Source organism: Ambystoma mexicanum, chromosome 14, assembly GCF_040938575.1.
Source record: "Ambystoma mexicanum isolate Mex_15411 chromosome 14, UKY_AmexF1_1, whole genome shotgun sequence".
In the NCBI taxonomy this organism is placed as follows: domain Eukaryota; kingdom Metazoa; phylum Chordata; class Amphibia; order Caudata; family Ambystomatidae; genus Ambystoma; species Ambystoma mexicanum.
In genome coordinates, this window is record NC_090940.1 from 156,067,008 (window position 1) to 156,088,578 (window position 21,571).

The 21,571-nt window shown below is 48.1% G+C and overlaps 1 protein-coding gene across 1 annotated transcript in view; it reads right to left on the minus strand.

The window, feature by feature from the left end:
• LTK (leukocyte receptor tyrosine kinase) overlaps positions 1-21,571 on the minus strand; it is a 621,554-nt gene that overhangs the window by 169,086 nt on the left and 430,897 nt on the right. The window contains exons 6-9 of the mRNA XM_069638785.1: positions 20,991-21,128; positions 12,180-12,338; positions 860-960; positions 402-571 (exon numbers count right to left, since the gene is read on the minus strand). Of these exons, the coding sequence (XP_069494886.1) occupies positions 402-571; positions 860-960; positions 12,180-12,338; positions 20,991-21,128 (568 nt within the window). The remainder of the gene's footprint in view (positions 1-401; positions 572-859; positions 961-12,179; positions 12,339-20,990; positions 21,129-21,571) is intronic.

Sequence of the window (21,571 nt, forward strand, 5' to 3'; positions counted from 1 at the left end):
AAAACTACCTTGCATTTACCCCTCTCTCCCCACTAACCTCACCCACCGCCTTCTCTTTCAGATCTGCCCGAGCACCTGGAGACCATGCAAACGTCAGCCGAGCACTGTATGAATCCTAATAGCACAATGTAACACAACGTATGTTGGGAACCCATTCACCAACAGCAAAACTACCTTGCATTTACCCCTCTCTCCCCACTAACCTCACTCACCGCCTTCTCTTTCAGATCTGCCCGAGCACCTGGAGACCATGCAAACGTCAGAGGAGCACTGTGTAAATCCTAATAGCACAATGTAACGCAACATACGTTGGGAACCCATTCACCAACAGCCATCCGCATTCAGCAAGGGAGAACTGGTCCCACAGCCTCAGTGGGCATAGTTTCTACATGGAACCTTACCCGTCCCGGAGCTCTGGCAGCTGCAGATTTACTGGAAACCAACGGTCGCCCCAGCTGGCCGTTCTTTCCCAAACCAGCTGGGCACTGCCTGTAGGGCCCGCCACCTTCTCAAGGACAGCGAGGGAGACTGTTCCATTGTAAGCCCCGAAAATGTGAACTGAAAACTTGACCTAAACACAAAGTAAGACAGTAAGGAACTCAGCAGCGTCGGCAGAAAATAGGAACGCAATGTATACAATGAGATGTGATTAACACAAGTTACCCTCCTCCTGCTCCATTGACAATTCTGGAGGCATCGGGTTATTAAGAAATGCCCCCCATCCATAGTACTTAAATGGTCTGTTCTGTAGGAAAGTGGTATTTATTTATTCATGCATTTATAAAGCACACCTAGCCCAGAGGTATCTGGGCGCATATCTTGAAAACTACAGTGATGGTGTAGACGCGGAATCTTGTACCTGACAATCTTGGCTGGAAAACACGCCTGGCAGGTTGGCGCTGTAAGCTCTTGCAGTACCATCTGCCCACTGATCCTGTACCCGCAGGTAAAGGAAGTGCCCTGTGAGGAGGAGAGAGAGAAGAGAACTTGAAGAAAAGGTAGCATTCCATTAAGGAGAATTCTGTATGGGGGAATTCCCACCACCTCCCACGCAAGGACCTCAGACGACATGTTCATGCACAAAATGGCAGTGGAAAACCATGTGACCAAATATCTGATCCTGAACCAGCGGCGTCGCTAGGGGAGCCCTGGGGGGATATAGCGCCGGGGCTTTTGGTTATAGCCCCAGATAGAAGCTCAGGGGCTACAACCAAAAGGCTAGCTAGCCCCGAGTCCTGACATTAAAATAGCCCCGGATCTTTTCCCGACCTAGCAACACCTCTAGAATATCGTGTGTCTCTGATCCTTTGCCTCCTCGCCCATCAAAAGCACTTGGAAACAAGCTGCGCCCCAGAACTAAGCTCTGTATATTAGGGACTGGAGTGTTTTGCTCTAGTTGAAAGTCTCATTTACTGGAAGTGCCTAGAGGCAATGCCATCTAAAGGTAAAATAACATAACGCACAGCACATGATTCATCTGCCAAAGTCATCTTCGATTTCTCTATTGTAATTGGTTATTTATAACGTGCTTAATACCCAGAGGTTTCTAAGGGCGGACCCGGGGATCGAACCTGTGTTGTTCATTGTCGTCTTGCTTGCAAGGCGAGCATGTTGCCCCTGAGCTATCCTCCTGTCCCGTAGACTTCTGCCAGTCAAGCAGAGGATTGCATTTAAAATCTTGTGCCTGATATTCAAAGGTCTGCATGGACGGGCACCCCGACATCTGCCTGAGAGGGTTCAAGCGCACCAGCCTATGCATACCCTGTTCTCTGCTCATCGACCCCTGTGGAAGGTTCCACCATCCTGAGGTGACAGGCCTTTTTCTGGCTTGGGGCCCTGACGCTGGAATTCTCTCCATATTAGTTGGAAGAGAATCATTCTTTTCTCCTATTCCGTAAAGCTCCTAAAACTCATCTTTTCTTGTCTGCAATTGGTCTCCTAATTCATTGAGTCTCATTTAGCAAATACATCTGCGTACAGGTGCAGTTCATTCTGCCTGGCTTTGTGCATTACACATAAATAAAAAATAAATAAAAAATGATGAAAACACATAACATAACATACAATATGCCCAACTCACACTCATTCATCTATCGCTCATCTAAGATGGCCGCCCCTCTTCCATTTCCATGGCGCCCATCGGTGGAGTCAGGTGAGGTCTGCGCCACCGTGGCCAGCTACACAGGTAAATGGGGGGAGAGTGGGGAGGTAGAGGGGAAGATGGCCGGTCAGTGTCTCCACTGCTCAGAACCCGTGCTTCTATTGTTAGATTCAACCCGGCGTTTGAGCAATCTGATTGGTTGACGCACCTGCCGACGGTGCTAATAAGGCTTCCATCCATATCGTCCTCCACTCTAATCCCCTGGTTATTGTTGCATAAGCCTCAGGAAGTACGGCCAAACGGAATCACCATTACCACACGAGGTAAGCTTCCACTTACATGAGGGGGGATCTGCTTGATTCTGAGTCCTGTGGACTTTTCAATTATACCCCATTTTGGAGTCCCTGAACGCTCCATGGAGAAATGCCTTATTGTACTGCTACTGCCTAATTCGTAATCAGGCCCTCAGAGTTGTTAGGACCACCATTAAAATCCCAATTTTACATTCGGCATCATTTCCGTTAAAGAAAAACTTGAATGACTGTGTGCTAAAAAATAGAACAAAATAATAATTACATATTGAATATTCATAAAATTGTTGAGAGCGATAGGCTACCACAGTATAAAATAGCAACACACAGTCATAGACTTGTTGCCCCCCAGAATGCTGTTCTTGCCCATTGTTAGGAAAGATTTATCTTTACCGCACCTTTACTTCCATTTCTATGGACCTCCAAACTTTTTGCTTTTCTTTTTGATTCTGACCTGCTTTTTTTGCAGTGCACTGAAGGGCCCGATTCATGGAAAAGTGTGCATTCGTCCCTCAAAGGCAGCGCTCCGACAATGACACTGTGCGAGCCAGTGCACAGTATTTATTCTGCGTGCTTCACGTATTCATGGAATTGTTTGTGCAAAGTAACTATATATGCAAGTCGCGGCCGAAATGCACCCGACATGCCCCCATGCAAAGCAAAAACAGCCAGAACAGTTATCTTTGCTTGCTCGCCCGGGCCCTTCAAACAGTGCGTGGAGTTACCTGCATGCAGTCCTGCATCTCGGGGGCCCTACGCGGGGTCCCCCGTAACTGTTACCGGCACCATGACAACATGCATACTATTTATCGTAACTCAGGTAAAACTCAGAAAATCTGTGTGCGAACCCCCGTAAATCGTTCCTGCACCCACTCCACACAATGGTGGGTAAGCGATGGACTGCCTCGTACGGGCCGTCCCTCGTTACGCCCACTTTTTGCCTTGTTCTTCCTCATTTTCTGTGTTCTGCCCCCTTCCATGCTCTGTGCGCAAGCCACCCCCACGCTCTGTGTGTTTCTCGCGCAAGGCACTTGGCCTCTTGAAGTGACGTGCCGAGCCTGCGCGAAGTCCCCGCAAAGTACGAAAAAGTGATGCACAGTCTTATTCTATGAATCGACAAACGGGATTTCGCACACAGTTTGGCATGTAAAGTCCTGCTTTTCTGTGCATATAAATCCATAAATCAGGCCCTTAAGCTTCACTAAATTTGCATTTGCTCATTTGTCATGGGTAAACTGACATGTCCTTCATGCCGTCAGTACTGGGAAACATCGTTTCCCTTAGTCTTGTTACTTTGTTACTACTTTTGGTCACATTATCATTGTACAATGCATCTTACAATGCAGTACAATAGGTACACTTTTTGTTTTGCCCTAGACTAACACTCAGATGATTTTTAGTTACTCTAGGCGTGCCAAAGGGACAAGCTGGTGGCAGCAGTTACTCTTTCCTATTTGTTTGTGTAATTTACTTTAGCCTTACTGCGTTTACTGTGTTAGGCTACTAACTGTGGCTAGTGGTCAAACATGGCTATGCCCAAGGTTTTTCGCTTGTTCTTTGGCCATCTTGTCTTTTACCCTTCCCCTTGGCCTGTGAGGCCAGGGAAATCCTTATATGGACTTCCAGTGCCTGGGAAAGCAGAGGCTTTTGGGGGGCTACTGGGTCATGGGTGTTTGCTGCCATAATTGGGTGGGGACTGCTGGTCCCAACCCACAAACTGGTTTCAGTGTGTCTGGGTGTATGCATGAATTTTGCCACCTGTGGTCATGATTGGACCACTGCTGGGGTGTGTGTGGGGATCAGATATGTCATTGGTCAATGGGGGTTTCAGCTTTTTCCTGGCTTTTGGGATTTGAAAATGATTCCTGCATCCACCCTAGAGAGATCCTGGAAGAAACCGAAGAAACCAAGAATCCTGTCCAGCTGCAAGACCAGCAAGGAGACCGGACACCCACTGGAAGAAGGCCCGGCGACCAACGTCTGCTGCTATCCTGGTAAAGCCCTGTCTTGTGGAAGGTCTCCAGCAGTCCTGCGAAGGAGCTGCGACCCTTGGAGTCGAGGGAACATCCATTCTCGACATCAGCTAGGAGTCTAACGAAGAAGAGCCTCCCGAACTGCCCCTAGACCACCCAGTGGCTCACCAGCTCAGAGTTTCGGCTGCCGTGCTGCAGACCTGTTCCGAGTTTAGGCCTAGAACGTGGTGAATCCTCAGCTTGTGCTATAAGACTTGCCTCTGCAAAATGTCGTGGTCCTAGCATCAAGGAGACCTGAGATAGGAGGCAGTGTCTGAACGCGGCAAGTGAATCCTCTTGCGTCGCCGTGTATGAGTGACCGTCATCCGAAACTGCTTACCTGCATCCAGTCCTGTCCTGAGAGGGGCCCTGCATTGAGGTCTTTTGCATGTTCCAAATGGAAGACCTTGCACCAGCATTAGTCGCCGACCAGAGAAGTGCTCTTCAAAGGACTTGGCTGGTCTGCTGAAGAGGGTCTGAGGTTGCTTTTCCTGCAGTCAGCCTCAGCTCCTTGAGGCTGAGGTTGGCGGCAGCAAAAGCGACCTCAGACCCTCTTCAGCAAACCCAAGTCCTATGAAGAATCGGAGTATAGGGGGTGGGTTTTAGCGATACTTACCTGGACCCCCAACTCCCTCCTGAAAGTTTTGATAACTTGTACACTTTTGAAATAGTTCGGCTTTGCCATTGCTTGTTCAGGCAAGCACTCAAAGTTGGAGACACGTTTGTTAGTTAGAAAAATGTGTCCCCTAACACTTGGAACTGTTCAATGGACCCCAGAGACCATACCTTCATTTTTTCCAGCCTCACACAACTGTGTGGAACTTTGATGAACTTATGGGCACAAGGCCCCCTACATTTTAGGGATGGACTTCTGAAGCTAGGATTGTATTTCTGTGGACCTGTAGTGCTTATAATAATCTGTACCTTCCTTTTCAGGGGTTTGATATATATTTTGCCCTACTCCAGTGATTGTGTACATGCATCTATTATTAGTGTTGTGTGATAGTATTACCTGTTAGTAGTCATTTTTCTCAGTGTTATATGACAATAAATAAATATTTTTTTTTTATAACTGATTGTCTAAATGTAATCCCTGACTTTACACTGTGTGTACTCATTGAGGACCCCTTACAAGCTCACCACCTCTAGAGACTTAGCCTGGACCACTTGCCTTTCTACCTTGAACTGGTTTGACCACAGCTCCCAGAGTTGTCCCTGTCACTATACTCGGTTGGTCTTCTATACATCTGTCAACCAAGCCAGAGTATAAAAAATCAGTCCTAACACCAATCACCGTAGAGTTTGTCCAGCAGTAGAAAGTGTTGTAGTAATGCCCAAAGGAGCTACTTCCCATGGTGCAGTATTTCCACTCAGTTACCTAAGAGGTGATGGTCATAGATCTGCTGCTATATCTTTCCCTCACCCACGCGATCCTCATGCATCTTTAAGGGATCCAAGTGAATACACACCTGGCCACCTTGCAATGATACTCGTAAGTGCCAAGCGGGCCTATGCTCGCAGAGGTGTATTGAGTAGCAACAGCCTGGAAGTCTTTGGCTGATGCAGCCGATCAACATTTTCTTCTGTGCAAGATTGATTCCTTGCACCCGTAGCGTAGGTCTGTGCTCTGTGGACCATCTGCTCCACCGTCTTACATCCAGGCTTGCAGTCAAGCCTGAGAGACTCTTCTCGGCCTATTCCCCAGGTTTTGGGACATCAGCTTTGCCCAACCACTGTGCTCGAGACAGTTCATTGCTTCGTCTGGTTACGCCTTTGGTTGCCTTCATGACGGACGGGCTTGGGCCTACTCCACACTGTCACATCATCGAAAGCCAAAGGTTGCCACGTTAGAAGGAGATTCCACAGGTAAGACCACAGTCATGCCAAAGAGCACCATGGGAAAATGCAGTGGTTCTGGAGCCTCTGGGCAGCCCCGGGTATTTATGGTGGTGCAGTGCTACCACCCATACCTGACAGGCTCTTATTAGCTATTGGCTGATTGATATCACAATGTGTGTCAATACCCAACAAACAGGTTCAACAAAGAAAGTGACATTCTTGAATCCTTATAGTGAGGGATTGTTGATTCTGCTGGTTTGGTTAAACATAAGTGGAGGTTTACAGGTAAGTACTCAACATCTGCATGGGGACAGTGTCTAACAGCACATGTATGTCCTGTTGTCTCTTGTCAACAAGAGGGTCACTGCAATTCCAGGCCAGACAGAAGAGAATATGTTTTCAGATAGACCCTAATACCGGGGCAATTGAAAACCAAACACAAGTTTCTGATGCTGAAAACACGAAACATGAGCTTGGAGACCACCTGCACCCAATGTTGACTACTTATGGATTTACAAAAATATGTATCCGTATATCAACCCCACCCAAGCCCACAAGGCACTGTAGAGGCAAAATATATATTTGTTCACATACAAGTATTGAACATGCATACTGTTACCTACTTGCTGTGCCCTGAAGAAGCCTCATGGCGGCACGAAACACGGTAAACTGCACAAACGATGGGTGAATAAACATACACAAAAGTAAGGGAAATGGCAGACTACTGGCTCTGTGCTTTTGCGAGGTACCTCAGCCTGCGGGGTACGTCTAAAATCGAGACTCTGTGAAGGCTGTAGCATATACTGATCCTTAATCCGTCACGCCGCAACATTTATTGTGACCAATGAGGACCGAGCTGGCCGCTCCTACAATTCTATTAGATTTCGGGCACTCGCTCTTCCTCGGTGATGAGAATGGTTGGCCTTGGAATGCCACACATTTGATTTTCTTTCCATGAACGAAGGGAATGGAATTACACATTATTCCAGGCAGCATGATATATTGGAGAGGAGGCACTGAGTTATTCATAATGCAGTTATTATGGAATGGCTATTCCCTCTCAGATTATGCACCCTTGACATTTCCACAGAAGAGGTCAGGCAGTCGAATTCTTTGGCAGAGAGGAGGATTCGCTACCCTCTTGCTTAAAACACACGCGCGCGCACGCACTTACACACAAATGTGAATGTCTTGTCTGCTGACTCTCTCTCTCTCTCCTAGCCATTCCCTTACCGTGGCTACTATCTATCGGCCACCTGGTCAAATTTCCTCCTTCCTCTCCGAGTGGGCGGACCTCTCCTCCTCACTCCTGTCCTCAACCACTCAACTCCTCTTTCTTGGAGACTTCAACATCCACCTGGATGCCTCCTGTCCCCCCTCTGGACTCTTTTGCAACCTCTGCGACTCTCTCTCACTCTCTATTCTCCTGTCTGGGCCGACTCATTCTGCAGGGCACACTCTTGATGCCCTGATCTCCTCTGACCTTCCCCTCTCTGTCCCTCTCTCCACTCCTCTCTCCTGGAGTGATCACTTTCTCCTCTCCTCCCACCTCACCCTCCCTACCCCACAGGCAAAGCCACCCCCATCACTGCCACCTTCCTTCTCGGTCATCCGACCCATGAAGTGCGTGTCAGTTGAGGCTTTCGCTGCCACCTTCTTGCCCCCTCCTCCCCCTTCGGCTGACTCCCACCCTGACACAGCCCTCTCCACTCTCCACTCTGCTATATCTGATACTCTTGATATCCTTGCCCCTGTCATGAGAATCCGCCTGAAACCCAAAGCCAAATGTAACTCCTGGTATGACTCGGATCTCGTCACCCTTAAACGCAAGTGCAGGGTGGCAGAGAGGAAATGGCGTGCTTCATGTTCATCCTCTGACAAACTGGCCTGTCGCCTGTTCCAAAGGCAATACCGGCTCTCCGTTCTCACCAAGAAGAGAACCCTTATCCAAGCCCGCATCTCTGCGGCATCTAACAATTCGGCCGAACTTTTTAAAATCTGCAAGGAGCTGGCCAACCCTGCTGCAGTCTCTACCGCTCCTGTCCCCTCCCAGGCCCTCTGCACGGCCCTGGCCTCTCACTTCATCTCAAAAACTCAGGACATCCTGTCCTCACTCTCCTCCTATAACCTCCCCCCCTCTATTCCCTGCCCTTCCTCTGGCTCTTCTGCAGCCACCCCTCCTCTCTCCTTCTCTTCCTTTCCCCTTTTTTCTGCTGACGAGGTTTCAAGACAAGTCCGATCTATGAAAGTCTCGTCAAAACAGGTCCACCCCTGTTCCTCCAAAACTATCAAGGACCACATTGACTCCTTGGCTCCTGCCCTTGCTGACTTCTGCAATCACTCCTTCGCCTCTGGAGTCTTCCCATCCCCTCTAAAGCACTCCCTTGTGCACCCCCTTCTTAAGAAACCCTCTTCCGACCCTTCCTGCCCAGCTAACTATCGCCCAATCTCTATCACTCCCTTCCTGGGCAAGCTCCTGGAGAAACTGGCCATCTCCCAGCTTAATCTCCATGCTGAATGTGTTGGTAGTCTTCATGACCATCAGTCTGGCTTCAGAGCTGCCAGAAGCACGGAAACTGATCTCTTGAACATCCGTGAGGACCTGCTCTCGAACCTTGACTGTAACATTCCATGTGTTCTCATTTTGCTTGATCTCTCTTCTGCCTTTGATACTGTCAACCATACCATCCTGCTCAACCGTCTCCGTGATAACCTCGGTATCACTGGTCAGGCTCTGACGTGGCTGACCTCTTTCCTCTCAAATCGACCCTCCCAGGTCCAACTGGGGTCTTTCCTCTCTGACATCTTCTTCTCTACCTGTGGTGTCCCCCAGGGATCTAACCTCTCTCCCTGGCTGTTCAACCAGTATCTGGCACTTCTCGCCCACCACATCGCCGCTCTCTGCCCCTACTTTCAGTGCTATGCGGATGATACCCAACTCATTTTCAGGCTACCCTCGGCCTCCTCTTCTCCTTCCCTCATCTCTGACTGTCTTTCTGCTATCCAGGAATGGTGTGCTGCCAACGACCTCTGCCTTAATGCCAGTAAGACTGAGATTCTACTCATCGGCACTCCCACTCCCTCCTTCCCTGCTGCTCTCTGGCCGGCCTCTCTGGGCCCTCTTCCTGCTCCTACATGCAAGGCAAAAAACCTTGGGGTCATCTTCGACTCCACACTCTCCTTCTCTCACATATCCGACGTATCTAAGAAGTCACACTACCAGCTACACCTCCTCAGAGGTATCCTTCCTTTCCTCTCCTTCCCCCAGAAGCTCACTGTCTCTAGAGCCCTGGTTCTCTCTAAGCTGGACTACTGTAACAGCCTCTATCTTAATCTGCCCGCCTCTACTCTCCGCCCTTTGCAACTCATCCAGAACAGGACTGCAAGACTTGTCCTTGGCCTCAAGCCCAGGGACCGTATCTCTCCAGGACTGAAATCACTACACTGGCTCCCAGTGATGCGAGGACCAAGTTCAAAACCCTCTGCATTGTCCACAAGGCCGTCTGGGGCCTTGGGCCAAAATACCTTCAACTCTCTCTTCCTAAATATCTTCCTTCTCAAGCTCTTCGCTCATCCGCCTCCAACTCCCTCAGGGTCAGCCGCCTCTCCAAACAACGAGTTGGGGGCAGATCTCTTTCCAATGCAGGGGCCTCCCTCTGGAACAGCCTTCCTACCTCCCTGAAACTTGAGGAGAACCACCTCCGGTTCCGGAAGCACCTCAAAACCTTCCTCTTTGCCTCCGCTTTCTCTCCCCCTCTCTCCTGCTAATGTTACTGAAACTGCACTGAATCTGCAACTGGGCCATTCACCGTTCTCGGCCCAGCCACTCTCCCCTGCACTGCCTCCACGGCAACCCCTGCACTACGGGACTGTGTCTGTATCCATACAGCCCCCCTTCCCAGCACTTGTCTGCACTTACCTCGCACTTGCCACCAGCTGGCCCTTGTTATTTATCCTGTATGCTGTATGCTAATAACCCTGTACTGCACTTTCCCCTCTCCCTTTCCCCCTTGCACTTTTCCCTTCCCCTCTACCCTTGCACTTGCGCAATCTGAATGACACCTGGCCTAGTAAGATCGTTGTCTGTCTCCCCTTGTCCCCCCCCCTGCCTCGTCGCGCCTTGAAACACTTGTGTATAGGCGCGTTACAAATGCCTTATCATATCATATCATCATAAATGCGTGCGCACGCATGCACGTACGTATGCAGTCACACGTCATGGATTTCTGGTTCGCCAGAGTCTACTTGAGCTTTGGAGGAAGGGCGGAAGGAGCCAGGAAGGCAATGGCAAGAATTTGTTATTCCTTCAATAATAATTCTAAAACATTAGGAATTTGTATGCTTTGTATGCCCCCCTCCCCCCATTGCTTTTCCTCCCCCTGTACTCTCCCCCTGGACATGCATTGCAGGTCAGTGGCGTCACCAGGAATCAAATTTAGGAGGAGAACAGAGGGGGCAAAAGACAAAAGTAGTGGGGGGGCACAGACAAAAGTGGCGGGCAGCCTATGAAAGGTAATGTGTGACGTCACAAGCACAAAACCATTCAGTGACTAATGACCCATCATTAGCAGTTTTGTGCGCTACATTCTGGTGGGAGGGGCTGCAAGCTGCTCTGCACACTATGGAGGTCGCTGTGCAGAAGCCGGGCAGGCACACCTGAGAAGTGGCTCGTGCTCATGTTCATACCGATGCCAGAATGCATACCAAGATCACTGCCAGCTTTGACACAAAAGGAGAGCATTTGCTGTGTGATCTGCAGACATTTGCCTTAGTGAGTGTCACAAATAACACCACAAACAGAGAACACCGTCCCTGCTAGCCTTAGGTAGGGGGGCACAAGGTGGGGCCCAGGATTTCAGAGGGGGGTCTTTGGACCCTCCAGCCCCACCCCACCTAGTGACGCTACTGTTAATGCAGGTGTTGTAGAATGGAGGCAAGAGAGAACTCCCGTCTGCACGTACAAAGTACCAGGCACCCTCTCTCCTCTCCCCACAGAAACTCAAAACAGTGAAAAAATGACCTGCCAGAGAACATGTTGTATCCCTTTCCTATGATGTCACAGCAGTTTCTGAATTCCATAATCCTCTATCACGATGTCACAGTCGGAGGATACAGAATTCAGAAAGGGAAACAGTTCCACACTCGACAAGGACATTGCAAGTCCGTGAGAATTTAGTGACCACATCGAGGAACGAGCCTGAAATCCAAGTTCCCTTAGAAGGATACAGAACTCAGAGATGAATTTCGGTATCCCTTGTAAGTACACTGAGAGGTATTTTATTCCTTATAATACATGTCTCACTGTCATCCCATTTAATACTTGGTCTCTTGCCAATTCTGCCACAGGAGATCTTCCAGTGGTGGATACACAAAGAAAATGAACAGCCGCTCGGTTGGAGAAAAAATACACCAGTGTGTCACAAAACATATTTCACGCAGTTTTGGGATGTTAAAATAAGTGATAAAAGCGCATTGAGGCCACACAAGTGGGGAAAGAGCGCTATATAAATAACCAAATACAATACAATACAATACAATACAATACAATACAATACAGAGCTTCTTGTTCTCCGATGCGCCACTCAGCAGTACACAAAATAAAGGCACTACCACAAATAAGCTCCTTAATATCTGCAAGGTTTCGCAGAAAGCTGTTTTAGAAAGAAAGGAATTAGGAAAGCTCGTCACGGCTTTAACTAAGCACTTCATTAGCAGCTGGAATGCTGTTCTCTGCTAGCTTTGGAAGCAGGCACTGTGTCGTCAGAACAGCATTGTAATAGTTTATTGCAGTTGAGCAGTGTTATTTCCTAATTACAGGTGAGTGGTGACGTCACAACTAGACTGTAATAAGAACATCCTTTGCTGGTCTTTACACATAAATCCAAGGCCCCCATGCATTGTAAGAGAGTCACATACCAGCAGTAGCTTTTAAAGCAGAGCCGAGAACCGGTGCTTCGGGATCCGTCTGCTTCGAGTCCACGATGGACCAACTCGCGGTTGCGGCGGCATCGTCCATAGCCCAGTCGCAGGCTCCCGACTCGAAGGAACAAAATGCTCCCTCTGGGAGGAGGGATGCTATGGCAGATCAACAGAGAAGTGGATGAAATTGCAATATGTGACTATTGTAAAAAGATGATGTTTTAGGCAAAATTATAGAAGCCATAACACATCAAAATGACCCAAAGGGAAACAGACACAATGCAACAGCACTTGGTTGAAGACAAGACATATTACTCTTTAGGCTACAGGTGTGCCCAAGTAGGTTTCCATTTTAATCAGTGGAGTTTTTTTCACAAAAACACCTCGGTGGCACACTATTCCACTTGTGGGAAGTGACGCCACATGATTTTTGACCCTGATGAAGGGTTATTGCACGGTTTGGTGGCATGTCTTACCCGCACGCCTTTGCAGTGCAGGTATTTATCACAACACCCGTGTGTATGTGTGCATACTTGTGTGTGTGTGTGGGTGGGTGAGTGTGCAGGAATGGGAGAGTTGGTTGCGATAGGTTATTTGGGCCTTGTGCCATTTCTGCGGCAAACTAGATTGACTCAGGGCACAGCTGGGGCAATAGGTGACATGGGGAAATGGGTCTGTTGATGGGGCCCTACTGGGGAAAATAGCAGTTTAAGGGGAAACTGAGGGCAATGAGAGTGACTTAAAGGGACAGTGAGACCCGCTATGTAAAATATATATATATTTTTTATTTTGAATACAAAAATACAAAAATAAAAATAAAAGAAAAATATTGGAATATGTTATGTTTCCCAGCACAGAACTCCTTCTAAACCCTATTGCATTTTGTGTAAAGACAATTTCACACAAAAATTGAGCTGCAAAATGCAATGTTTTGGTTCATCTTGTAGAGAAAGCCAAACCCACTGTAAACATTTATGCCCAAGACTTTATACAAATTATCACTAGCCATTATTACTAATCCCTTGAGACTTTTCTAAAATCATCCACTAAGCCGCTTCCTGGATTCTGGTGCCAGTCTCTCCCTGACATGCCAGGCTGAAGATGTGTGTCGGCCTATTTAAACATGATGGTTGGGGGTCCCCTGCTTGGAGCAAAAAAAGTCTGAGGTACGCCTGGGGTGCATACATTAAAATGGCGACAAAGTTAAGGTTAATAGCCGCTGATTATCATGTGACGGTCAGCCAGCAGGGAGCTTAAACCCTAAATGCCCACTGCAGAGCATTAAACTCTTCTTTTGTCAGCAAGGGGCTGATGTGGAGAAACCAGTGTTGGAAGGCAATGAGGTGATAACACTTCTGTATATCTCGTGTGAAGAGAAAACGCAGTTTGTAATGCGAGGGCTGCAAAGCGCACATTTGAAGTCTCAGAACAAAAATAGAGAAAGAAATGTATTGCTGTGTTACAAGACTGCTGACTGGCAACAATGGGGGCAGGTGCTGCCCCCCCACGCGGAGGCTCAAAGCCCCTTTAATTTGAAAAGGTTGAAAGGCCCCAATGCCGTCCCTGCTCTCTGACTAGGAATGCATGTGCGAGCCAGGAGGCCAGGCGGTACATTGCAAAGATGCTTTGCACACACACGCTAGAGTGCAGGGTAAGCAGATCTATGTGATCACTGCATTTTTTACTGTGCACGCCATTTCACCACAAATATATGGCGGAGACCACCCGCAGCCCTCCATAACCCCAAACTCCCACTATTATTAACGGAACCCATCCCCCCACATATATATGCAATGAAATGGGGCTTTTAAAATTTGACATTTTGGGATGCGCAGTGATGGCACACGCAGTGATGGGGTGATACTGGGTAAAGCAGGGTATGTGCCAGTTCTCTGACCTTCTAGAAGTGCTGCAGAAGGAACATTTGCCCCTGAGAGGATGGAGGTTCTGTGGCAGCTCTCTGCTTTCCCCCGTCCCCACAACAAGGCTGAGGGAGGGGCTTTACTCCCCATCATCACAATAGACTGGAGGTCTAATAGAGCCTTGATGAGGGCAGTGTCTTATGGATCCTTATCCCACATGCCCTAATGCATGTCCCTGGGGCCCTGCACCACAAAGGAGAGGACTCTGGATCTTGACCAAGCTGGACTCTGAAGGACAGGCACTGATTAGGGGTTGTCCCACTCCGGGCCTTGAGGACCAGAACCCTGACGAGTTTTCAAGATATCCCTCATTAAAATTCATGAGGGAAAATGAGCATACATTTACAATAGTTGTATGCAAATCCATCTCATGAATATTAATGAGGGGCATCCTGAAAACCCCGTATGGCTCCGGCCCTCGAGGCCTGGAGTTGGACAACTGTAGGCAGAACGCAGGACATCCCTACACGCAGGACATCCCTACAGCCAAGTGGAGCCCAGGTGGAAGAGGGGTCAGTGTTTGTGGGTGGCAAGGTAGGCATCGCCGATACTTCAGTGGAGAGGTCATTAAGTTCCCAGAACATGATCATGGCTGAATGAGGGAGAATGAGACAGAAAGAGGAGGAGTGGGAGAGCTCAGTTGCGCTCTGGGTGAGTTTTGTGGTGCTTTAAAGTGTGTCCACGACCTTGCACCCCCAATAGAATTCTCGTGGTGTGCTGTAGACACTAGTGCACCTCCAAGCTTTGGTGACAGGAAGTTAGAGGTTGGGCATCCTCAGGGGTAGTTTATGGATCTTCACAGTGAGCCAAGGTACGCCTATTTGGTAATACGTGCAAGGGGCTTTGCCCCATCACTGTGATGTCACCTAGAAGTGACAGGACGCTTTTTGACGTACTCTCAACAGGGGGTAATTTCAGGTATTTGTTTCCATTTTAGCTGCTTCTATGATGGGAATCCCAGTCAAGTCTGATGAGGAGAGAGGTTGGAGGGCACTTGTCGTCTTTTTCCCTTTCTTCCAGACCTGGGGCCCCCCAGTAGAGTACCCACTGAGGGGGTAGCTGAAGACCTTTCACAGAGGATCGGTTGGCCTCTCACGTGCCTCATTCTGCTAGTCAGTCACTGCCTCCTCCGCCCGCCCGGCGTGTGCTGCCAGCACAGCATGGCATCGTCTGGTGCTGCTCCCAGCCATAACTTAGCTCAGCTGGTTGAGCACTCGCCGCTGTGATCTGTATGTGATCTGCCGGTCGCTGGTTCAAATCCCTGCAAGACCAACTGAGCCTGTTATCCTTCTGAGGCACGCAAATAAGTTCCCATTTCAGTTAGGTGATATGTTCTATGTACAGCGCTACAAACCTTTACCAAAGTAAAAAAAAAAAAAGACAAATAGTGTAGTGTGGGGGAAGGGGGTGGTGGTCCTGGCAGCAGGTACAGGAAGGCAGAGATGACGCTGGAGGCAGATAAGTATAAAAGGATGTTGTCTTTATTAGGTTTCAGGGCAAGTTGGGAAAGGGTGGCGGGAGCAGGATAATGTCCGATCTCCCATCCTGAGTCCCTGTCAGTCCTGGAACCTTCCCGGCCACCTCGTCACATTCTATATATCCTGCATTGGTGCACACAATACACGCACATACTACAAATAGCTATAGAAAAAAGAATAAAATGCAATCACATTTTAATTACTAAAAACATTGGTTATTCGTCACGCATTCTTAGAAACCAGTTCATCAATAATTAAACATGGCAAATGCAAAAGACATTTTAACATTGTCACCACGGCACAGGAAAGGCCACCACATTATTATGGTTATGCGAGCCACTGCACCCCTTTGCACGTGGCGAGCCAGAAGGAGGTTCCAGAGAGGTCAGCAGACAGCGCCACAACCGCCGAAGAGCGGGGGTGACCTGAGTCCACCGGAGAGGTGGGCTCAACCCAGGGACGGCTAGCACAGTGGTTTCCTAGCGCCCACGAGTGGCCCTGTTTCCATGGTTCTTCTTTTGCGATGACTGCACCCTTTTGATGAATGTTGTGAGGCCTCTTAGTCTCCTCTCCTGGTTGGATCTGTGTCATTACTGCACATTCCGTGCAATTATATGCGGAAGAGACCTCCCGCAGCCCTTCCCCATACTACCCTCACATCAGAGGCGTTGCTAGGGGGGGGGGGGGTTTAGGGGGCTGTAGCCCTGGGTCTTTTGGTTGTAGCCCTGGATAGAATCTCAGGAGCTACAGCCAAAAGGCTAGCTAGCCCCCAGTGGCAAAAGTTTTGACATCAGCTTAGCCCCGGGTCTTTTCCAGACCTAGCAACACCCCTGCCTCACATAATGTAATACCCTAACCCACCCCCACATACAATTGCTGCAAAATTCACAGCCAAATCTTCGACATTTTTGCATTCCGTATTTTCGAATGTGCAGCAATTTGGTGATACCCATTAAGAACTGGGGCAAGCAACGCCCAGCACCTCCCGCTCCCTTAGTAGCTCCTCCTGCAGCTGTGTGGCAGGAAGCTACCATCTGCTTGAGTAAGGGGGGGGCTTCCAAAGGTACTCCAACTCATGAGGCAACCTCCGACAAAGGGCTGAGCGAGCTCCCCTAAGCAGTGCAGCTGAGCTGGTAGCTTCCACACCAATAGATGGGCCGATCCTTAAAACTTAAATAACTGTGCACTGGATCCCAATAATCAGGGGCACGGGAGTTCCCCCCTGGAATGTGAGGGTAGTAGAGAGAAAGCGGGAGTGCTTAAGAGATTCAGGGTTTGTACATTGCACTGGATTGGTCGTTGCAGTCTGGCAGCGACTGGTTGTTTAGTTGTACAGTGGCCAATGAGTTTCTTTTAAGATGCCAGAGGGGAGCTCTTTGAAAGTGGATTAGTTTAAAGACACTGTAATTTAGCACATGGTTCGCATGGATGTACATGCTGGTGTTGGCGGTGCATGATGACCACCAGGTGTGTCGCTTCCTGGGTAGCTGGGTCGCCAATCCCTGCCCCATATCTCAGCATTTCTTTACACAAGCCGGGTACACTCACCTGCCATCTAATATACACACCAGGGTAGTAATTCCCCAGTCAGCACTGCTTACGCGACGTGCAGCACTCATACACCTTACATTTGCTTCAGGGAGCTTTTCGTAGTTAGGCAGGGACGAAAGATGGGAAACGGTATTAAGAGTTCACGGTTCAGCCTTACTGTACGAGGAGGGAAATTGTGTGGAGGGGGTCTAGGTGGGATGTCATGGTAGAGGACTGCAGTGGCCTCTGGTCAAGCACTGTAGAACAGGTTTCTCTGAGACAGTGTTGTGACTGGTGTTCACTAGGTGCATTGCATCTGCTACCGGCAGGTTGGTTATCAGTTTGCTCCCTCAAACACCAGGGCCCAAGGTGGCATGGAATGCGGGTGTCTTTAGTCCTTTGCGGGGTGGTAGGAAGTCCACCCTAAGCTGGAGAGTGAAAGGAAAGAGAACTTCACACTATGGAATCTTGTACATCGACTGAACTTCCCCCAAACCTCTTGTACTAAGTCCCTCGGTGCATGCTGGGTCCAGGATGGCAATCTTAGGTGCTTGGTTGGCTTGTATGGGTGAAAGAGCTTGGAAGGGGTTTCAGGAAGCGAGGCAGCTTGAGGATGGGGCAGAAGGTTTTTAAGTGGGTTCTTTCCCTGATCTTGAGACAGTTCAGGATGTTTGTGCGTAGCGATGTGGTCAATGTCATAACGCAACAATGGTGTGTGCTGCATAGTCTGGGCCCTATCTGGTAACCAGAAATCAAGGTTGTCTAAGATGTACATGGGAATGCTGTCCTCTATCTAAGAATGCTGATCCCAGGAAGGCGTGAGCAGGGGGTTCCTGCCCCACTTACATAACAGATAACACTAGGGTGCCAATAACTTTCTATCCTTTCTCCATGTTTTCTAAAAATTCAAGGGATCCAATCACGACTGAGTGAAGACCAACAGGGAAGTAAAGTAACACTTTTCTCAATAGAGAGACTGGAAAAAGGGCCCTCGACCCAACAGCAGTGCTTAGGGGAGTTCATAGTAATGTCATAGTCTCGGATTGCCACAAGTTTGTAACTTTTGGGACATATGATGGCAAGTGAGCAAAAACCATCCAACTCCAGGCTTCGAGGGATGGAAACATGTTGGATTTTCAGGATACCCCTCATTAATATTCATGCGATACATTTTGCATACAATGGTTCTAAATGTATGTACATTTTTTCTCGTGAATATTAATGAGGGATATCCTGAAAGCCTGTCAGGATTCAGGCACTAGAGGACTGGAGTTGGATAACCCTGCACTAGAATGATGTTAGTATTTTTGACAAAGCAGGATCCATTTCCCTCAACATAGAGGCCTTCTGACCTTTCCCCACAGACCCCTGACCATAGTCCAGTCCTGGTTTTAACTTTGCATTCTCTGGGATTTATAGTCCTGAATTAATAATGGGTAAACCTGGCAATACAAGTCCCAGAATGCAAAGTTAAAACCAGGACTGGATTAGAATTCTCTGAACAGAGTGCATAATGTTGGCATGCATGTGTCAGGGGTCTATGGGGAAAGGTCAGAAGCTCTCTATGTTGAGGGGAATTGGATGCAGAGCTTCTCCTTGGAGCATAAGATGTTTAAACAGCCTCAGATGACACATGCCCACTCATGTAAACAGCTTAGTTGATGCACTATTTTTATATGATGCCTAAAACGTGTGTCTGAACCCTTCCATTTTCAGAGAAAGTAACAGGACACAAGAAAAAAGGGAATTTGCAAATGGGTGGTCGGTCAAAATCTCGAAAATAAAATCTCGAATGACAATAAGGTCGAAAAGAAAATCTGGAGAAAAAAAACTCAAATTACTCTTTTTTTAATTATATATTTATTTTGGGGTCCGGGATTAACAAAAAGGGTAAAAAAAAAAAATAAAAAAAGGGGGGTTGGGGGGGAACCCCCCCATTTCGAATAAAAAACGGCATTAAAAAAAATGCGACTTTTTTTTCCGACCTTTTTTTTTTGAGATTTTATTTTTCGATTTTATCACTATAAACCTTGCAAATAAGCATGCTTTGCTGAAGTATAGGACCCGAGAATAGAACCCAGCTCTTCTTATATATGGGGTGCTTCTAGATATGGGAACTTGAGCTTTATTTTTCTGCAATTCACTTTATTATGCTGTCCACATGAACAACAGATGCCAGCCAATGGGAAGGAATGCATCATGTGATACATATACTAGCCCTGCCTCAGTACCAGCGTTCAGACTGCATCAACACATAGCATGATTTATGTTACGTAAGTGCGCGCCTACGCCCGCGGGTGCGTTTCTTGGCCCTAGGCATTATGGTTGAATCTAACCATCTTGGGCACCTGGTGGCATTACCAGACCACCAGAATTAGCAATAGTTCTACTGGTAACATTATAACTATTTCCCATGGTCCCTTCTCCTTCTCACTTGCCAGCTTATCCCGGAAGGAATATGAAATGTGCGCAGCACGAGCCAGCAGACACAAGATTTGCAACTATAGTTTGTTCACAGGTTTAAGCAGTCACTGTGAGCATAAACTCACTCCTGCTCTCAATGTGGCATAACGTGATCCAGATCACCACTGTCTACTGCTCGCCTACACTCCCAGTCAGTGCTGGAAATTGACCAAATTTACTGGAGGAACTCTTCCCCCCCCCAAAAAAAACTCCCCTTCGTGTGAGAGGGGTGTGGGGGGATTGTCAGTGGTGTTTGTGGGACGGGGGCTGGATTGTCAGAGGTGTGGGTGGGTCTGCGGGCGGAGCTAAGTGTTGAATTATGTGCGTGTCATGAATATAGGATGCTGGCTGCTTTGCATAAAAACAAAGTGCATTTTGGGAACATAAGAATGACCACCAATGTATCAAATATGTCTGTGCTAGTAATTCAAACGTGCATTCCTTGTGAACATGCAATGCACATTTGGTATGCTGCTCATTTCCTCTGTCAGCATAGTCACCCTGACAGTAACGTGTGCAAAGCAGGAGACGTATATACAGCTTTGGACAATTTCATTTTTGGAGTTTGGGCTGTTGAGTAAAAACTGACTTTCAGATACAGTCTGTGCAATCATTGACAGCTCAGCTGAATGCATAGAAGTGCTGTCTCTCTGTGTGCAGCTGAGCAGTGACATGCAACAGTGCTGTACATTGCATTCACCCAATACTGCAGCTTGCCATTTCTTGAACACTGTCCCTGAGACACAGGGTCCAGGAGACTCACAGAAGTCAGGGTCAGAAAGCTTGATGGTGTTTGGGCCTTGACAGTTCTGTCTGGCTGGAGCGCAGATCCGTCTTGGACAATTTCATTTTTGGAGTTTGGGCTGTTGAGTAAAAACTGACTTTCAGATACAGTCTGTGCAATCATTGACAGCTCAGCTGAATGCATAGAAGTGCTGTCTCTCTGTGTGCAGCTGAGCAGTGACATGCAACAGTGCTGTACATTGCATTCACCCAATACTGCAGCTTGCCATTTCTTGAACACTGTCCCTGAGACACAGGGTCCAGGAGACTCACAGAAGTCAGGGTCAGAAAGCTTGATGGTGTTTGGGCCTTGACAGTTCTGTCTGGCTGGAGCGCAGATCCGTCTTGTTCCGGCACAATTCCTTTTCTGTGTTTCCGGGCTGTAACACAGCTTGCTCCCATTACCCCTCCAGTTGAGATCTGTGACAACCAACCAGATGTTGACTCTGCCGGATCCCACGAAGCTTTGTCGATTCTAATATGCTACTGGTCCAGGCACTCCTCATGGCTGCCTTCCAAGCCCCTTCCATGTGTAATGTATTCCTTAAAAGATTCTGCTACGTGTAAATAATTCCTACAATATGATGCAGACAGTGAAGTAGCATGAATCCGGCCCCGGCTTTTATACTCACCACAAATATCGCCCTCATCCTCTCCCCCGGGACAGTCCAGATGAAAGTCGCACACCTGCAGGCGACTGATGCAGGCCCCTGATGTGCAATAGAACGAGGAGTCCTGGGTGCACCTGGACAGGTCAGGACCCTCTTCATCTGATAGAGGAAATAAAAGAAAACCATACAAATCATTAAGGTCGACTTTTCCTTCTTCAGCCCCCCCCCCCCCCAAGAATCACAGTTGTACATTCAGAGGTTTTCGCTTCCGGTGCTGTGTCTTGCTACTGTGTGACGTTCTAGCAATAATGCTGCATACCAGGTGGTACAACATTGGGCCAAGGCATGTTATCCCCAGATAATCACCCAATGAGCGGGGCATTATTGCTCTTGGAACATTCCCACCAATGAGGGCAGACTGTTCTATTTACAATCAGGAAAGACTAAGGAGAAGCATTGGGATATTGTGACATAAGACTTATATCAGCCATCATAGCCCTCTGCTATTGCATTATCTGCAATGGAACTGCCAATGGTCCAATGCTATAATTAAGCTTTATAAACGTAGTTCAATGGCTTTACTGTGGCGTGAAGCATCCGTT